Raw genomic sequence first — 19,692 nt, forward strand, 5'->3', positions numbered from 1 at the left:
GACGTTTACAAAACCAGATGGGTCAAAATTGTAAGTACATCTTACAATCTCATCGGTAAACATATTTACGAACAACTATCAAACATACTTGGTAGGCTATATGTTTTATCTGCATTGCTATATTTGTACATTCTTTACGTTGCTTATGACATAAGAGTGTATGTAGGACATTTTTTGTTAATACACACAAAGTTGGTCGATTCTTCCAACTCATAGTGTTAAAGGTTCTAGGTTGCGTCCATAATACTCATGAATCTCCTTTCTTGTTCTAATTATATTGTTTTGATTAAATGTGTTCTTTCCCGTATGGTTATGCAATCAGGTAAAACTATGTATTTGGATCAACAAAGTTCCCTATTACTGGAAAATAAAAGGAAAGTATGAACATATTATTATTTACGTTAGCGTACTCGTAAATAGTTTGTTTGATTTTATTTACAAGAATTTATTCAAATAACGCAAGCCAAGAAAGTGTGTCATCGTATTTATACAGTATAAGTTATCTGTTTATTATTTTTATCTAAAAAAAATAATCAACCTAACTTATTTACCGATGTCATAATAACTCTGTATTTTTTGGGGCCTTTTAAACACATAATTAGAATAATAATTCAATTTCCAATCAGTTTTGTTTGAGTGAAATGAAAACGTCCCTACCTCTAAACACAGCACTGAATATTTATTTCTATAATATGAGACGAGCTTAAAATTTATATAGTATACATTCAAAATATTTGTCACTAATGGTAAAGGTTTAATTAAATGTAGTGGTTGTTGTCACTAATGGTTGTTGTAAAGTTTCCTGTTTTAAGAATTCATAGATATTTTTAAGACACCAAAAATATAGATTTAAAACATTACACATATTTTTTACTTTTGTATTTTAAAAATCTAGTTACATAATTTGGTCGATGTAAAATCAAATTAAGACGTTTAATTTAATTTGTTTTCTCACAGATCTCACTGCATTTGTTATCATTCAAAGTTGAACGAGTTTCAACGACGCGGTAACTCGTATTCCATATTTTGATTCCAACATAATCTAAGGTAAATTGATGTAAACAAGTAGAAAACAAGTTAGCGTCAGTAAAAGCTTTATTGTTAGCAGAGTTAGAAGAGTGACACGCCACCTGTACAACCCTAGTGACAGCAGTGGCAACACAAGGAGCATATAAACCTCCGCCGTGACACCGCCGTGGCACAACACGATGGTTGTCACGGCCACGACTGTAGTCTTCACCGCCTTCCTCGCCGCGATAGTCGCAGGTACAGTAACATAACACTCTTCAGGATATTTGTTGGGACAATTAATTGTAATTTTAGTTATATAAAACTTATTTTAATGCTGCAGGTGAAACGAGGTATACTTAGTTTATTTTTCAGAAGTCTTGTTTAGCTATAATGTCAAGGGAATAACAAAATTAGGGGATAAAAAACACTTTTCATAAAGTGTTCTATTTCAAGTGGATTCAAAGCGATTGAAAAGCTCCATTTTTTATATTTAGCTATACGGGTGAAATTAAAATTCCGTTCACATGCGCAGGAAGACAAATCGAACTAAATAATTAACCCGGTTAAAACAAGAGTAATAACAGTTCAATGATGTCTTATCTCCGCCGGTTTGGGTTGTGCTGTTGGGAAGTGCTTTATGGTAGCAATGGCTGCTTTGATTCTACGTTTTGTTGTAGTAGGCAATTTTGAAAAGTGCGATTACCAGAATAACTAAGAAAAACATGTATGCCTAACTTTCGTAAATCTAGTTTTTGAATATACTAAAAACCAATATTGCTGTTTACTATAGCAATATAGCTGTAAACGACAGGTAGTAAGTATTGTTAGTTTCGTTTAGGCATTAAGCAAGCATTATAAAATTCAAGAACCGTTGACTAGCAGATGTAGTGGACATGTTGGTCAACATACTGGCCTCCTCGTTTCCCCATTACAGGGTGAATAAAGGACAGCAACGTCTACCAAGCAAAAACACCTCAACTGATGAACTAAGAGAGACATCCACATCGAAACCTTCCTTCAGGATTCCAACTACTGTAAAAGCGTTTCCCATTTCCATCCATGCGTGAAATTAAGTTTGCTAATTTCTTTGGATTCTTAGAGAAAGGCTTCAATAATTGTTTATTTGATCAATTTATGTGCTTTAGTCCTGTGAATTATGTCCTAAGTTACTATATAAGAATAAGAAACACGGGATTAGTTTAAGAAAACGAGGATGATTATATGTTGGCCAACATATTGCATCTGCAAGTCAATTTTTTTAATTTTAAGTCACAATATCTAGAATGTGGACGATACTACCATCACAGGTGGAACATCGTATGCATATGTAGGTATGTGGGTATATACGTGGAAAAATGTGGTTCGGATTCCACAATACAGTAAACTGTAGGTCCCTTAGTTGCCAGTTGTCATTGGCTCTATGGGCTATGTCTAAGATGTGTCTAAGGAATAAGTCGGCCTTAGTCACTAACATGGCTACAAGATCGCGCCACTCATCCTACACTCATCTCCATTCATACTTGGCTTAAAATACCTACTTTCGTATGGTTGCATTTCAAAGTAAAGTAGTAAAGTAACGTAAAGTATTAAAGTACTGTACTAATCTTTAGTGGGGGGGGATGGACCACCCAGAATCCCCTATAGGTCCCTTCCCCTATATATGAATTGTATAATGTTTTACCAATCTGGAGCCTGACTGGAAGTGCATAAACATTTACCACAATTAATTGAGAAGAATTATTTTTTTAACTTTGATGGATTTCAGGTGAAAACTGTGAGCTGAATTTGCAAACTCAGACCAATTCAAAGAAAGAGCCTTTAATACTAGATGTTTCCAAAACAAGAGATGGAAGACCAAGCCCTCACCTGGTTTATCCTAGTGTAAGTTGAAATTACGAGTCATACTTTTGTGTGAAACAGCGAACATAAAAAATATATCTGTCAAGGTTTGATGGTTGATTACAAATAATTTGGCTAACAAAGAATACATTTGTAACCATAGCCTTGAAAGCTCCTGCGAGAAGTTGGAAGGGAGTTCTGAGTTTAAGTCCTTATAGGCTATTCGCACTAGGGACAAAATGTAATTACAGTATACAGTTATAGCAGGGCTATCATAATTGCTCTGTAGGCTATTGTTGTAATTATAGTTATAACTGACTCTTTTTAGTCTGTGGTTTAAGGTAGAATAAGATTGATTTTGTATACCTACTGACAAACTTCTACATTTGTAAAGCTGTCTATCACAAACACCTTATTTCTTTTCATTTTTTTAGAAAACTAAGAGTGCGTTCTCAGTTGATTTTTGTAAAAGGGAATAAACATCTTATCGCAGACAAGATAGTCCAGCATCTATAGGGGGTTGAGTATGCACTGAAAGTGTACTGTAACTCTTTTTGACTTTTGATTGTTGTTGGGGGCATCTTGGAGATGATAAAAACCGATGTTGTCGCCCTCCCAGCAGGTGCACGACTTAGGGGGGGGGGGGGAGGTGCTCTGAGACGCGTTCTAGAAAATCGCTTAGACTAAACCTAACAACCACTACACTAGACATAAACTAAAACACCGTAAAACCATCAAAGTCCATCAAAAAACCAAAATCAAAAACCATCATGTTATATTGGCATTCCTTGTAATTTATTTTGTTGTTGGTACAAAACAACATTTTTATAATATTAACAAGTGTTGGAAAATAATTCATTAATGGTTTTTTATAGGGGAGTTTGTATATCTCGTGAACTAGACACGATAGAAACATAACGGCATTGTATTACCAACTTCATATGCTTTAAAAAAACATTTGGGAAAAGTCCCGTATCTATGATATTAATTGAGTTATTTAACAATTTATTTAAAAAAATAATTAAAAATCGTAAATAACGTTAAACTATCCATTAAAACCCCTTTAAAACAACAAACAGTGCAGTTTTTCATCGTGGATAATATGTTTAACACAGTAAAGTCACTTTATATGGTAATTATATCGAAATATTACATGGTTATGAGGTTTCCGATGAAGCGGCACGGGGGCGCGGGTGACGCCGCTGCGCGGTAGAAATCAACGTGTAGTACAGACTTGTAAAAATTGGGTATGTACTGAAAGTGTACGCATTTTGACTTTTGATTGTTGTTTGCGTCATCTTGGAGATGGCAAAACCCGATGTTGTCGGTGTTGTCGCCCTTCCAGCAGGTGCACAACTTGGTGGGAGGGGGGGAAGTAGCGCTGAGGCGAGTTCTAGAACATCGCTCATATATCGTGAACTAGACACGCTTGAGACATGTTTTGAACGGCATTGTATTACAAACCGCATCTGCTTTAAAAATTTTACAATGAACAATCCCATATCAACGATAATAATTGCGTTATTTAACATTTTATTTGAAATTACAAACTTAAAGTCAAAATACCGTTTATCTACCTATTTAACTCCCATCAAACAATTTTTTTTTTACAAATAATATAGTACATTGGAATGTTTTTTACAGTTATTGGTTACGGAGAAATTTAAAAAAAAATCTAATTGAAAATCCACATGCTATTATTATAGAGAATATTGTTAAGTAATTACCCTGTTTATGAATACACTTTTTAAAAGATTTGGTAAATTTAATTGTTTTTTACCATTATATTATTATTTTAGTAAAAAAAATATACTTGTTCACCTTCCCTGTAGCACACCTGAGTACTCGTTAAACCTAATGTTATTTAAATAGGTTTGCGAAAATCAAATCAGGCACATAAAAATTCGCTTGCGGTGAACAAACAACTATATTTGTTATTGTAATATTGAAAAAATCTCTATTTTTATACATCTTTGGAAGATTTGTTTATTTTGAAGGTCTGTATTTCGACCATTATTTACGCTATATGCTTGGAGTTGGGCTTAAACTGTCACAAATGTATCCCCTTTTAATTTAATAAAGCAATGCTTTCAGTAAACCCAACCGTTCGCGAGATAGATCAAGAAAACAAAAGGAATGGTCAAATTTATGCTATTTCGTTAACAAGTGGCGCGCCCCGGTACCTCGAGGTGGATAACTTGGATTTATGTTATGTGCCCAAACAGCATATCCAAAAATCAAAACTACCCGACCTTTTGCACAGCAACCCCCTATTTCCATGACATTTTTACTGGACTATAATATTTACTGGACAATTTGGAACGATGCGCTAAGTGGGCTTCATTCGGTAACAACTTAAATTATAATATATATTGTTACACATTTTTGGAAAGCTCATAAAATAGGCAAACATTTTTTTTTCAAACACATTGACGTACTACCTACTGCAAAACCAGGGTTTGACCTAATCTACAATTTTGTGTAAAAAATTATATTTTTTGTTATATTACAGATATAAACCCATCTAAAAGAGATAGTGCTACATTTAGGGTTATTTTATTAAGTAGCTTGATAAAATAACAAAATAAAATTAAAATAAAATAAAATAAAATATAAATAAAATATAAATAAAATTAAATTAAAACGCTCCTCCCTTCAGACGCCCTCGACTGGAGACATTCAGGTGGTTTGCGTCATCATCTTTACCCTTCCTGGGGGAGACCAATTACACCACAGACTGTAGGTTTATAACAACTGTTGTATGATAATGTACTGGAATTCGTTGTTCAGATTATTATTTTTAAATCATCCATTTGATTTGAGTGGTGGAGTAATTTACAAATAAGATAAAACGTAATCAATATACGGTAATAGTCAGAGATGGAATACAGGCAAGTTGATAAGCTTAATCAAAGAAAAAGCAATTATGCTGATAGCTCGTTTACATAAAAATATATAGGTGATTTAGTAAAACACTACACTTTCAACCTGGTGTTTGGGGGGAGGGGGGGGGTTTAAGGGGAAGCAAGGGGGGGAATTCGGGGAACTTTCAGAAAACACCCTTCCTATTATATATACTATCACCATGCAAAAAATCTGCTTTACACCTTTGGCCCCGTTTATGCACCAAGAGCGGGAGCGATTTCTAACACCATTGAGTTATATGGGGCTGTTTATGCACCAAGAGCGATAGCGATAGCGGTTGACCTCCCGCTGCGGTTTCTAATTCGCCCGCTGTGTAGTTAGAAATCGCAGCGGTTGCTTAGGATAGAGCGGTTTTCAACTACATTGAGTCAAATGCTGGGACTGTTTATGCACGGCGGGAGCGGGAGCGGTTGCAGCCAGGGATGCCAACTTGACCCACGCGCACGTGCACTTAGGACAAATAGTTGAGTTAATTATTTGGCAGAGTTTGAGTTGGAAAGACTGTGTCCCCCTTCCATTCTCCTTTAACCAACCGCTACCGCTCCCGCTCTTGGTGCATAAACGGGGCCTTTCATGTCTTTGTTGGCCTTGATTTTTAACTTAAGTTACTGGGTTACTATAGATGCTGGACTAAGATGAACAAACTTCTATATTTATTTTGTAAAGCTGTTAGGTTTATAATCACATGTTCCTTATTTATTTTTATTTTTGCAGAAAAAACTAAGAGTGTATCCTCAGTTGATTAGTGTAAACGGGAATAAACATCTTACCGCAGAAAGATTACTTATCTTGTCTGTGATCTTGCCCTTTAAAATGATTTAGAATCCGGCTAATGCAGTATTCGTGTAATTTGGAAACAAACAAACACAATAATCTTTTATCTATATAATGCTGCGGATGGATTCGTCAGGCAGTACCTAACATGTATTATCATCAAGGTTAATGACCAAACATATCACCATCAAATTACCTACTTTAGCTTGATGTTTGTAATATTGATGAGATTTCTGTACATTGAAAGATATATTTATTCCGTCGTTTATTTAAAATGCGTTGAACATTTTGAACCGGTAATCACACTCCTTTTAATACGCTGTATTAATGCTGTAGCTGATTGCTACTGTATTAACCTTGTTAACCTACAATAGGAACTAAAAAAATACTTCTTTTTAAAACATTTGTTTTTATTTATTTACATTGCAAGAAATATGTGAGATTTAAACAAATTAATTTGTTGGATTGCCAAGTAAAAATTTCTATCATAAAATTTTAAATACCACTGAAACTTAAATAATAAAAGCCGAAATTAGTTATAAAGAAAACGTGAGTTTCCTTTATACAGTATTGCTCTTACAATCGAAATAAACATACCGAGCCATGACTCGGTCCCCCGCCCAGACAGCACACTTTCTCCTCAGGACATCCCACGGATATTGCGACAGGATATGCAAGATATCCCATAGTGGTCCTATGGTCAACTTGGGATATCACAGGATATCCACAGGAATGCGTAATGTCCCCGCCCGGGGATGTCCTACGGATAAGCTCACACGCATATCCGTGGGACATCCGAGGTCATCCCAGGGTAGTCCTTAGGACATTCTCAGGACATATGGGACTACTATGGGATGTCCCTGGGATAAAGTGCGGTCTGGGCCTGAACATAAAAAACACAAAATAATATAGATTTAGTATGAAAAGCTTAATTATAAGGTTAGTAAATTGATTAAATAGTTAATAAACACAAATTTTGAAGAAAAAAACGAGAAAAAAGTTTATGGACCAGACGGGTTTTGAAACTGGTACCTTCGCCTTGTGAGCCTCTTACCTTACCTCCTGAGCTATCTGCGCTTGTTGATTATGGGTGTTTTCAAGTGGTTAAAGAGTAGCCGACAGTTGCAATGGTCGCAATACTTAAATATTTTTGATACTACAGTATAGACTATATATGATTCTGTTAATCTGTTTAGGCCTCAAGTAGTTGAATTGTTTTTCTGGTAGTTGGAGAGGATACTGGTATTTGAATATAGATTATTTAATCACCATTAGATTAGGCACTGTAATAATTGATTGTTATATGATTAAAATTAGTTTTTTGTTGTTTTATTAATTTAAAGTTAGAATTAAATTCACATTTCACACAACTATGATAGAACTCTAGTTTTCCTGAACTCAGTGGTAGTAATATGTCAGTAAAGTAAAGTCAACCCTTGCTAGCCATAGTATTAACAAGACATATTTTCAATCTGGGAAACCTTAAACTTTTAAAATAAATTATAAAACCTCAACATCTTAATGCGTGGGAATCTTATTTTTAGAAAAAAAAAACAGACCAAAATTATTTGTTAAATAATGAAGACGGCCCAATTATAAATTCGGAATTACTGAAAATAATTACATTAAGAACAACACTGTAACATATCCAAAATTCAAAAGATTAATTTTTCTAATATTATTTTTTATTTTTCCAATATCCTTTAAATCATCTGTTTTAACTTTGTTTAAAATTAATTTATTAAGTAAATATTTACTTTCTGTACTAGTGTAAACACAGCCTGAAGATGGAAACCAAGATTCTGAAAGCACTAGTGAAAAAAACAAATTATTATATATTGGCCTTGTTGAACATTTAAATTTAGATATACTGTACATTTCATCAGTGGTAGTATTTTTTTTTCAGTTTGTTACCGGGACATTACGAGACATTACAGGATATCCAGTGGATTTTTTACATGTCCCGGGATGTCATGGGACATTCTGGGATATCCTATGGCATTCGTACATATCCCGGGACTTTACAGGATATCCTGAGGTTAACTTACAAATCCCGGGACATTACGGTATATTGTAGGATATCCTGTGGATTTCGTACTCGTCCCGGGATTTTGCGGGATATCCTGAGGATAGCGCACATATCCCGAGACATTCTTAGGACATATGGGACTACTATGGGATGTCCCTGGGATAAAGTGTGCTGTCTGGGCGGTACTGTTTACTTTAAACGCTAAAACCCCTCATAATGACGGTAAGCATACAGTAGTGTTTATACAATACAATCGCCTACGTTTATACTACCATTTCTGGTCTTGTTGTGATAGCGTGACCAATGGTTAGTTGTTGTATTGCTAAATCAGAGTGTAGGATGCGTGGTCCGCCTCCACTCCCTTCCCTACTTTTGAATGATAATTAATGCTTGAAATGTACTACCTAAATTTCGAGTTGATTTACATCTACTAGACAAATAACCACATTTATGTGTTTTGTAATGAATAGAGTATTGACAGTGCTGGGTTCTGCCAGTTGTGCAATGAGCTGGGCCGAAAACAGTTCCCATGCAGCGCACCAGTATGTGTGTTAACCAAAACCAGTCTTTACATCGTTTGTAGGGTTTGTAGCATTAACGAATGAGATGAGGGGGGTGAAGGATCTGAGGAATGTAAGACTTCTTGGCGACCTAGTGAGGCCTATGAGGGATTGATTTGTAGGCACCTACATGTGTCAGTTCTGTGTCATACAGTATTCACTTCAGAAAGTAGGCCTATTTCAAAAGTATGAGAAATGTCAGTATGTGCATACACTGCACGGAGGATGATGTCTTCCAAACAATCTCTTTTTTGGCCTTTTGTCCTAGAAGAGGCTCATAGCCACCAGCCACCATAGTGAGAATGCTTACTTTATAGTGAAGTATTTGCTCTAGAGTGTGAGTCATGACAAGCAGAGTGGTGTTTGGTTTAGTTATCCAGACAAGGCGTGTGTGCCTCATTACGCTTTGATCATATTATGTCTTGATGCCACATTAGCTATAGTATAAAGTAGAGGGACCTATGTATAATGTTAGGCAGCCATAAGATGACTGTTTGAAGCAGTTTGAAAACAGTAAAGTTTTTACTACCCATCGCAAAAGATGAACATGTTTGAATTTAATTTTTCTATCTTTATAATCACAAGAAGTAGGCATATACTTTTTAGGTATACAACAGTATATGTTCATATTTATTGATGAATAAACCTACAGTTGATAAACATTTGAATTATTAAATCACCAGGATGGAAAAGAGTTAGGTAATAAAGTATTATCTAGGCTTGCATTTACCATTTAAATGGATTTGTGACATTAATAATGCGCAATGTAAATAATTTTCAGGTGATTAAAGTTGATGACAAGACCTATCAAGGTGTTATCCGAGTTTCTGATGGCAAGGAACTCATGGTAGCATGCATGGGAGAAGACAATCAGCTAGAGATTTCCCAAACAGAAACAGATTATGTGAAATGCTCAAATGGCCAACTGACCATACAAGGACAGCCAGCCGATGAAGATACCTTGTCTTGCCACAAAGATGTGTCCAGATCCTGGATTGAAAAAACTGAGGAAATTTGTGGGAAAGGAAACAGCAAGGGGACCAAGTTGGAATTGGGATTCAAGGTAAATTGTACTTTGTGGCTATCGAGTAAAAGAAAATAAGAATATAGATTTCATAAGACCGTTCTTAATGCAATTAATTAATTCTGTTTGGGCACAAGGGAACGCTTGCAATGAGCTTGGTAGTTTGTCCAAGTCACCACGTATGCCCATTTGCCACATCCATTGCTTTTAGCACAGTGATAAGTGGGCCCGGACCGGCCAATTAATTTCCAAAAATTAAAGTACAAAACTTCTGGTAAAAGGAAACAATCTATCATCCTGGAAAAATTGCATCAATTGAATTCTTTGTTACCCTCAGAAGATAACACATTTTTAATAAACTAATATTGTGCTATAAGTATTTTAAATTTTACTTGAAAGTGACAAGTTAATTAGTCTACAATATTTGACAATTTGGGATTAAATTACAATTATCTTCTTCAGATATAAGATACGAGGGAGGTTCAATAAGTCCTTAGAAAAATATATTATAAACATCACTCATAGAATTGAAAATGGTATGTTTACAGCCAACTTCACTCAGGGCCGTCACGGGCCCTTTGGCTGAGCGTTCTCGGTCCACTATTTTCCTGATTTAGTGTCCAGCAACCTCTGTGCAGTTTTTTTTACAAATAACAATACATCTACACTCTAGTTGATCTTAAAGAGCAACATAACAAAACAATGCTTGATAGTTTGAGTAATTCTTATGCTCACAGGTATGCAACTTTATTTAAGTCAAGAATTTAACTAAACAATTTAAGTAAAAAAAGTGGACTGGAAAACCATACTAAAATGTTTGACTTTAGCATATTACATGTACCGGCCGGGACCCCTTCAGAGCCCACACCCCTGGGGCTCTGGACTCCCCTGCCCCATCCTCTATCCGGCCCTGATTTCACTACTCTTATAAATAGCTGACAAATCTTATGCCAAATTCATAAGCTGATTAATTTTTATATTGTTGATTTTGTAAACAGACCTCATTGAATTTTGAAAAATGGAAAAAAGTAAATTCTGAGCGGTTATAAGTCATTTACATTTGAAAGGTTTAAAACCCAAGGAGATCAAAGCTGAAATTGGACCAAGCTAATGGCACATCTGCTACTCTGTATTATTCACAACTGGGTAAATGAGTCCATTTACACAGGTCACACGAGAGACTCAAGGCAAGGTTAACCGAGTTTATATGGGAGTACATCGACGCAAGATGAACCCCGTTCAGGATGGCCAGTGGAAATGACTATACCCCTGAAATGATGGACAAAATCCACAATATGGTCAATATGAAGAATAAGTGTAACCGTGTGGTTAATTCTGATTCAAATCCTTTTCTGGCGCTGTTCTGTCTGATGAGTTTCTTCATCTGTAAGTCTACATAACTGTAGATGAAACATGGATTCAGGACTACGCTCCGGTGACAAAGGAACAGTCCAAGCAGTGGGGTTAATTGAGGAAATAAGCACCGAAAATAGGCAAAGACAGTGAGATCTGCTGGCAAGATGATGGCAACTGTTTTTGGGATGTTCATGGAATAATTTACTTTTGAATACCTGGCAGAGGGACAAACAATAACTGGAAAGTTATATTCCTCATTATTAAGCCGGTTGACCGCTGAAGTTAAGGCAATAAGTAGCCATTTAAAAAAGAAAAAGATCCTTCTTCATCATGACATAGCAAGGCTGCACACCTCCCAAGTGAGTGAAAGATTAATGTACAGTAGAAATGAAATGAGATGCCTTGTGTAGCTTGGTTACTGACTAAGATCAGCTGTTTCTCTCCACAAAGACAGTGCTTCCTTCCCCTCCTACAGTTTATTCTTCCTCATAATATCACCTGTTTGCCCCTTTTCAGTATCATCATAGTACATTTGAACCAATGACCACCATTTCCAAAAATAAGACTATGAAGAACCACTATTTCCAAATATAATAATTTTTCTATACAGTATAAACTATTATATATATTATATTTTAAATTTTTTTACCATTGTTATAAATAACCATTCTACTCATTTAGTGATTTAATAAAGAAATGTGTTAATCGTTAATCGTTTGTCAATATCTTATCTAATAAATTGCAGAAAATAAGAAAATCCCGCTTTACTTGAAACATAGGCCTATAGTGGAACCTTGATAAGAAGACCCTCGATAACAAGGCACCCTTGATAACAAGTGTCATTTTCAAATCCCCTTAAAATTATATTACCCTTAATCACATTTTATTACAAACCTCGATAACAAGTCAACCTGATAACAAGTCTTATTTTACAATCCCCATGAGAGTCTTGTTATCAAGGTTCTACTGTATCAGAAAAAAATGTCATATGTTTTGCAAAACACATAAAGATTAAATGCTCTGTTCCAGCAATGGATTAGTCTTGTCTGAATAAAATGGTATATTTTGCACGTAGGGCCCAAAATGAGGTTTTGCAGCTCTTGACCGTTTTAAGTTCTCGGCTTTGTCTCAAACTTAAAAAATTATCTCATAAGCCGGCAAAACCCTTTTGGCCCATGCATGGTACGAATGCTATTTTTCACCACACTATACCATATTGAAAAAAAATAATATATGCAATATGCACACTAACAGTCAACTAAACTAAAACTTAAAGGTTATGTGAAGAAGTATTTAGAGGAATCAGTAAAAAAATTAATAAATAGCTGCTAAGCGGCTGACAATAAAACAAGTCTATTGCTATGCATATAGATACAGCTTGTGTATTAAATATGCATTCATGTTTAAAGTAAAAAAGGGAACAGCTGATTTTCAGCCCTAGGGTCCCCAAATTCCGATGACAGCTGGCATGGACAGCAAAGTAGTTTTCAGCCTCCAATTAAAGTTTGTAAAATGGCTAAACGCATGAATGTAAAAACATGTAGTTTTATGGAAAATTATTAGTATGAAATTTTACTACCTACTACAAAATATAGAAAATTTGTGTGTACAAGTAGGCTACATTGACATTTTGTTAACCTAATAATGAGTTTTATTTCACAGTCTGACCTTAACACATATTGTTATGATTTTAGCTAAATGATGATGAGCAAAATACATTGTTTCCATTGGTGGATGTGTGCCACAACATTCAAAAAATGGAATCATACTACGCTCACCATGAACTTCATGGGGAATCTCTAAAAGGAGCAGTGCAGTCTAAACTACGCAGGCCATTTTCTGAAGGACCAAAAAAATTGCATTTGTTCTCTGGAATAAACGCCGATAAAGCATATTCTAAAGTAAGTTACTGTACTTGGTTATTAATATTTTAAGATGAATAGTCATATAGCACACATTTATAACAGTGTATTTATTGTTCAACGTGTACATGAAGAGAGTTTTAAACATCTTTATCAAAGCACAAGATACCTATAACTTTAGAGCTTCAGATAAAACCTTGGAAGATATTTTTAGGTTAATGTTTTTAGTCCCCATTCCACCTAATTTACCTAGAGATTTGAGTAGGTAATTATAACACCAAAATAAATCAGTTTTTGATTTACTTACTCTGTACCTACATCCCTACATCCACATGGTGGAGCGCTGTACACTGTATGTGGATTGTGGAGAAGGGAGAGTGGCTATTGTTAATAGGAAACAACATGAGATTTGTATCATCAGATGTTATTTTAATGGAGTGGAAGAGCGCCCCATTTTGTGATATGCATTGATTGTCACATTTTATTCCTTGTTTGATTATTGTTGTACGTACAACCTTTGCTTTTTAGTGAATTTCCCATATAGGGATGAAGCTATTACCATAGGTTTCATGGTAAGACCGATTTACTTTTCCATTTTGCGGTTCCCAGAGGCCAAAAGCATAATGCGTACATTAAAATTCATAAATTAATCTAATTTATCCGTTAGCGTCGATTTTGATGAAATGTACAAACGTATAAACCTACATTTTATTCCAACGAGTTCGCGAACCAACATGATTGGACTAGGAAAACAGGGGTTTAAGGGGGGTTTTATGAGTTTTTTATGAGTTTATTTTTACCTTAAAACATATTATTTGGCAAATTCCCTTCAAACTAATTTTCATAGCTCAAAAGAGAAATGATTTTACATATTAAAGCGCTGTTGTATGTCTAAAAGTTATGGAGCAAAATTCAGAAAAATTGTAAATTTAAAATTCCCATGTTATTATTATGGAGAATAAATAAACTGTTGTAGTTTGCTTGATATTTATTTTAATCACATTTGTTTATTATATACTAAGCTATCAACGTTTCAATGTAAAATACACCTCATTAACTTCCCTGTAGCAGAAAACCTATGTAATAATTAAAACTAGGGGTCGTCCAGTGGTTGAAAACTCGACCAAAATCAAAAATATGAAATATACAGACTTCTCTATTTTCACTCCACACTGTAAATAAAACATGTGATTGGAATTTCTTTAATTTGTTTCGATTTTCTGTTTATATTTCGTTGTTATTTTGTCACCAGCATAGCATGACAACCCATAAGGCCGAAATGTAATTTTTTTTATTTAAAACTAAATTTTGTGCTTGTTTTTGAACCTGTTTTTAATTTAAAACGGGATTCTGCACATCTAAAGGAAAATATCTTTCCAACAATATGCGTAGATTTTCCCTGCGATGTACATGAGCTGATAGAAAAGGTTTTGAAGAAACATGCTTAATTGCCTATTAATATTTAAATAAATGTTATTAATATAAGCCAACAATTTTAAAGAAATATTTTAGTGGAAATCTAGCCAGGTAGTAATTCTCTTAGTCTGCAGGGTCTCTGCAGTGGATATATTGCTTGTGATTTGCGGTCAACCATGTGAGCAGATTCTTGGATGGCAATCTATACTCTATAGCCTACTAATATGAAACTGAGATGGTGTTTGTGTGTTTTTTCCAACAAAATAAACTTTTAAGTAAGCTTATCATTAAAATTTAAATTATATTGGTAGAGTATATTTTTGTACCTGCATTAGCGCCTCATGTAATTTGTATTAGGTAGCCTTACATGCTAGCCTAGCTTTAAACAAATATTTTTATCAAACAAAGAGGTCCAATTGAATTTTGTTTCTCAAACCAATGACGTATGTGTAATTTTTTTATATAACAGATTTAAAGTACAAATTTATCTCTTCAGTGTCGGTATTTTCTCTTGCTAAGCACGGGTACAGCAGCTAGTCAATGAGAAATAGCATACCACATCAGGAATGTCAGCATTACCAACTGAAGGAATAGGACAGGGACAGGTTCTCCTTCACAGAATAATGAGTTATGGAACTGCATATAATGTTGGTAATGATAGCTTCTTATAGACATCTACTTCCCATCCTACACTCACTCTGCATTCACATCCAGCTTTAAATAGACATAAAGTCATTGCTATTTAGAAGAAATGACAAAGATATTCACAGCAATGCTTTTTGACAATTAAATACAGTTGTCAATGGTAGTTAATAGGAACGTTTTTTTCACAATATGTGCTATTCTAATCATAAAATGTAATATTGATTATTAGTCAAGTCAAACGATAGCCATTGATGCTATCCTGGGGAAAGGTGAAGGCAAGAGGTATGTGAATGAAACGGTGTTCTTGGCCAGAGGTCATCTGGCCCCTGATGCTGACTTCATCTTCAACACAGGCCAGCAAATGACATACTACTTCATCAATGTCGCGCCTCAGTGGCAACCCTTCAACGCTGGCAACTGGCTTCAAGTCGAGAGCACTGTCAGGAGTTTAGCAGTCAAGGTAATACGATTGTGTTACATGTATTATCATTATGTCATGAAAAATGGATAAAGATTCTTTTTTAATGTTTTGTAATTACAACAGGGCTACAAAAATAATGTAATTATGGGGTAAAAATAGATTTTTATAATTTTTGACCCTCAAAACACTAAATTTTCCATTTTATCATTTTAAAGAGCTTAAAAAAATTTGGTAGGTATATCGAAGTGTTTTTGTACAATTATTATGGGGAACATTCAAAAAGTTGTAAATTCAAAATTCCCATGTTATTCTTATGGAGAATATGTTTTATAATGTTACAGTTTGCTTGTTAATGGATATATTTTGACGAAACTTGGCAAATTTATTTATTGTATACTAAGCCTAAGCTATTATTAGTTTACTAAAAACCCACATTAATAGCCTCCCTGTAGCAGAAAACCTAGGTACTTGTTAAACCTTAAATGTTACCTATATAAAGAGATTTTGGATGCAAATAACATATATGTGCAAGGGGTTGCAGGATTTTGTAGAAAGTTTGTCAACATTTGCTTGATGAGGCTCATGTGCGTTATATTAGTTTTGTTTCAGCCTCATAGAGGCTTTAACACTGTCATAGATAACGATGGACTCTTTCAATTCTTAAACATGTTGATCTGCTGGCAAAGTTTCTTTAACTTCCATATCTGTCTATAACAAATGATAGACGCAACCACGTCCAGTCTCATGTGCAACTGTGTATGACCTTCTCCGAACTCCTTAAACCACTTAGGCAAATTGCTTAACACTCTTCTGCAAACACATGCAATAACTAGCATAGAAGATTCCAATGTAGGTTGACCCCCACAATTAGAAATATTATCATTATCATAGGCCACAAATTACCACAATTCGTTCTAGGCAAGAGTTTCAGTTTTGATTGTTCATACTTATCCCTATCAAAATTAATTTGATCATACATCTTTGGGGTTTGACAACAAATTGCATTGTCAATTTATTTGCTTGGGGTGATTACAAAATTATTTTTCCAAATGTTATATGTATTAGATTAAAACAATGAAAAGCTCGATGTAAAAGCCTAAATATTTTATTGGTAGGTACAAGCCTCTTTGAAGGTGTGGACAGGTACATACGGTGTACTCAAACTGGAGAACAAACGAGGAGAAGAAAAGGAGATTTACTTGGATCCCAAGGAAGCCAGGAAACCTAAACCCCAAAGGAAGAACAGCAAACCTAAGCCAAATGAAGAGCCTGAAGATGTAGATCAAGGAAATTATTTGCCAGTGCCTGAGGTATAAACTTATCATTTACAATACTATAACTCACAATATTTTTTATTTGTTTAACACGTTTGATACCGGTCGCCTCATATATGCGACACTACGGTCATTTTCAGGCGTCACGGACTGAGGTATACATTTTAATATCACAATTCTAGGCCGGGTGTCACTTTTGGTTCACAGTACCTATACAAGCAGACCACGGGCCAGTGATACAGCAAAGCCAACTATCATATGACAGTTTTGCCAACTATCATATGACGTCACTAATCATCATATCCACAGACCAATGACGCATATATGTGACAGACATCTCTGTAGTATTTTAATGTGACCATGTGTAGAAAGCGGTTGTGGTATATGTGCGTCGCTGGTCCTTTTAAATGAAAAATTTAGTGCTGTTGCGGTAGCAAACGTGTTAACTCTGATTCAATTAAAAGTTAGTTAGTTTCTTTTACATGGACGAATTTAAGCCAGTTGTTAGAATTGCTAATAAAAGGTCCTTCTATTTTAAATGTTGACCAAAAGTGTTCTTTTAGTAATGTTTTGTCACCAGCACTAAAATGTCATGATTTGGCTTCCTTAAAAGAAATTTGGCTTTTATTGCTTTTAGTGCCCACAAAAAAGATAACTGTACTAACTGTATCAATATTTTGTAGATTGATAGCTCTTAAACACTGATTCAACAGTCAATGCAAGTACATAAACATGCTTGGAATCAAGATACAAAATAAAATTATTGATACATTTTTTTATGATTTTTATTTTTTCAGATAAAATTCTAAATAAGGAAACCCAGATTAATTGATACAACAATGGTGATGAGAATTTTGAAAAACTTGACCAGGTGTAAAATAGTTGATGTTTTGCAGGTTTACTGGAAACTTGTGCAACATGGTGAGTCATGCACGGTTGCTGTTGGACACAACAATGTCTATCTAAAAACAGAGCCTACTCCAATCTGCAATGCTATAGATGTTCGTGGTTGGCCCGAGCTGAAAGTCTTATCCAAGGGATATACCTACTACTGTGAATATGAGAGCTTCAAGAAAACTGTATACTACGTTCCTGACATTGAATGTACAAGCCCGCTTGAATTTCCTCAATAATGAAATACAAATAATTTCAACATTTTAAAACAATATCAGTTTTATTTTGATATCATCCAATTCATACTTCTAATTTTACAGTCCTATGTAACAGATAAACTGATTCTCTTTTACCATAGTAATTAAACTATTAGAAAATAGAGAACTCTTTAATTGAACCTTACTGAACTCAGTACTGATTTCAACATTTTAATTAAATTTGAAATCTTTTGATACAAGGGATTGGGTATCAGTACTTTGCAAATTTCCCAAAACATAACAATAAAATGTCAATATAATGTAAATTTAGGTAAGTACTGTTACATCAGTTGAATGTTAGGTCTATAGTAGGATGTATTAGTTTATTATTATTATATTATCAATTCAGTTTTCTTTAGTATTATCAATATGATTATATTATATGAGATAGGAAGCTAAATGTAAACTTTACTTACTGAATAATATTCCCATAAAAAAGAGACATTCAAAGTATATGTTTATACTGTAGCCGTTTCAGCCACAGCATGTGGGGGATGTTATAACGTTTATTGTGGCCCAGGGATAAGTTATTGAGTACACTCACATTTGAACCTACCTTGAATAGGTGTATTCTTGGAACAGGCCCGGACTTAGGGCTTCAGAGGCCCAGGGAAAATTTGCCAATATGGGGCCCCCAGTATGAGTATAAGCAGTGGTGGCGATGAGAACCCGTGCGCCCCCCCCCCACCACGGAGTTAGTTCGCCGGCCCGCCCCCCTATCCTAATAATCTTTAAAAACATTATCTCACAGGTATTTTCGTAGAGATATTTCGTATAGAATATCATATTATTTCGCCTTTTTCTGGCACCTTCACTCATGCCGCGAGGACAGTTGATGCAACCTGCGTGACTGCAGACGATGTTTTTTTACCTAAATTGTAGAGAATTTCTATTGATCGTCAAAGTGTCAGTAAACTAGTCCTAGAGCTCTTACTGGTTTTAACACAATTTCATCATAAAACCCCATATATTAATCAGATTTGCATCCTCTTAAATGCAGCAGTAATCTATATAATTAATAAACGACACGAAGTATGTTGGTTGAACTCCTCCGCCATTTCTTAACCGATTTTATCCATTGACGTCTAATTGGAAAGAGCGTGTCACGTAGATTTGCCAACTGGCCTTATATTTTTGAAAAAGTCCTATTTGTTAACCATGGAAACATAGGAAAGTAATAGAACGCCACCAAGTGGAAGAAATAGAGATTAAATAAAAAATTACTATCGCTATCATCCTATATACTTAGAACACCTACAATATGAAAATTCCCACAAAAATTAACAAGGATGTTAGCCGAAGTGCTACTATTTTGTAGGAAACACAGACTTAACTTTATGATGATTGGCAAAGAAAACCCCTCTAAGGCCAAATTAAACTGTTACGGCAAGGACATTAAATACCG

The 19,692-nt window shown here is 34.9% G+C and overlaps 1 protein-coding gene across 1 annotated transcript; it reads left to right on the top strand.

Moving 5' to 3' along the window:
* Nucleotides 1–1,148: 1,148 nt before the first annotated feature.
* Nucleotides 1,149–18,302, top strand: LOC128983249 (uncharacterized). Its single transcript, XM_054402485.1, has 7 exons — nucleotides 1,149–1,266; nucleotides 2,777–2,892; nucleotides 9,920–10,201; nucleotides 13,213–13,419; nucleotides 15,671–15,901; nucleotides 16,978–17,172; nucleotides 18,033–18,302. The coding sequence occupies exons 1-7, from the start codon at nucleotides 1,209–1,211 to the stop codon at nucleotides 18,267–18,269; spliced, it is 1,326 nt and encodes a 441-aa protein (XP_054258460.1). The 5' UTR covers nucleotides 1,149–1,208; the 3' UTR covers nucleotides 18,270–18,302.
* Nucleotides 18,303–19,692: the final 1,390 nt, after the last annotated feature.

Source organism: Macrosteles quadrilineatus, unplaced genomic scaffold (assembly GCF_028750875.1).
Source record: "Macrosteles quadrilineatus isolate MER2022 unplaced genomic scaffold, UCM_ALF_1.0 Scaffold_1__1_contigs__length_201487025, whole genome shotgun sequence".
Taxonomy (NCBI): domain Eukaryota; kingdom Metazoa; phylum Arthropoda; class Insecta; order Hemiptera; family Cicadellidae; genus Macrosteles; species Macrosteles quadrilineatus.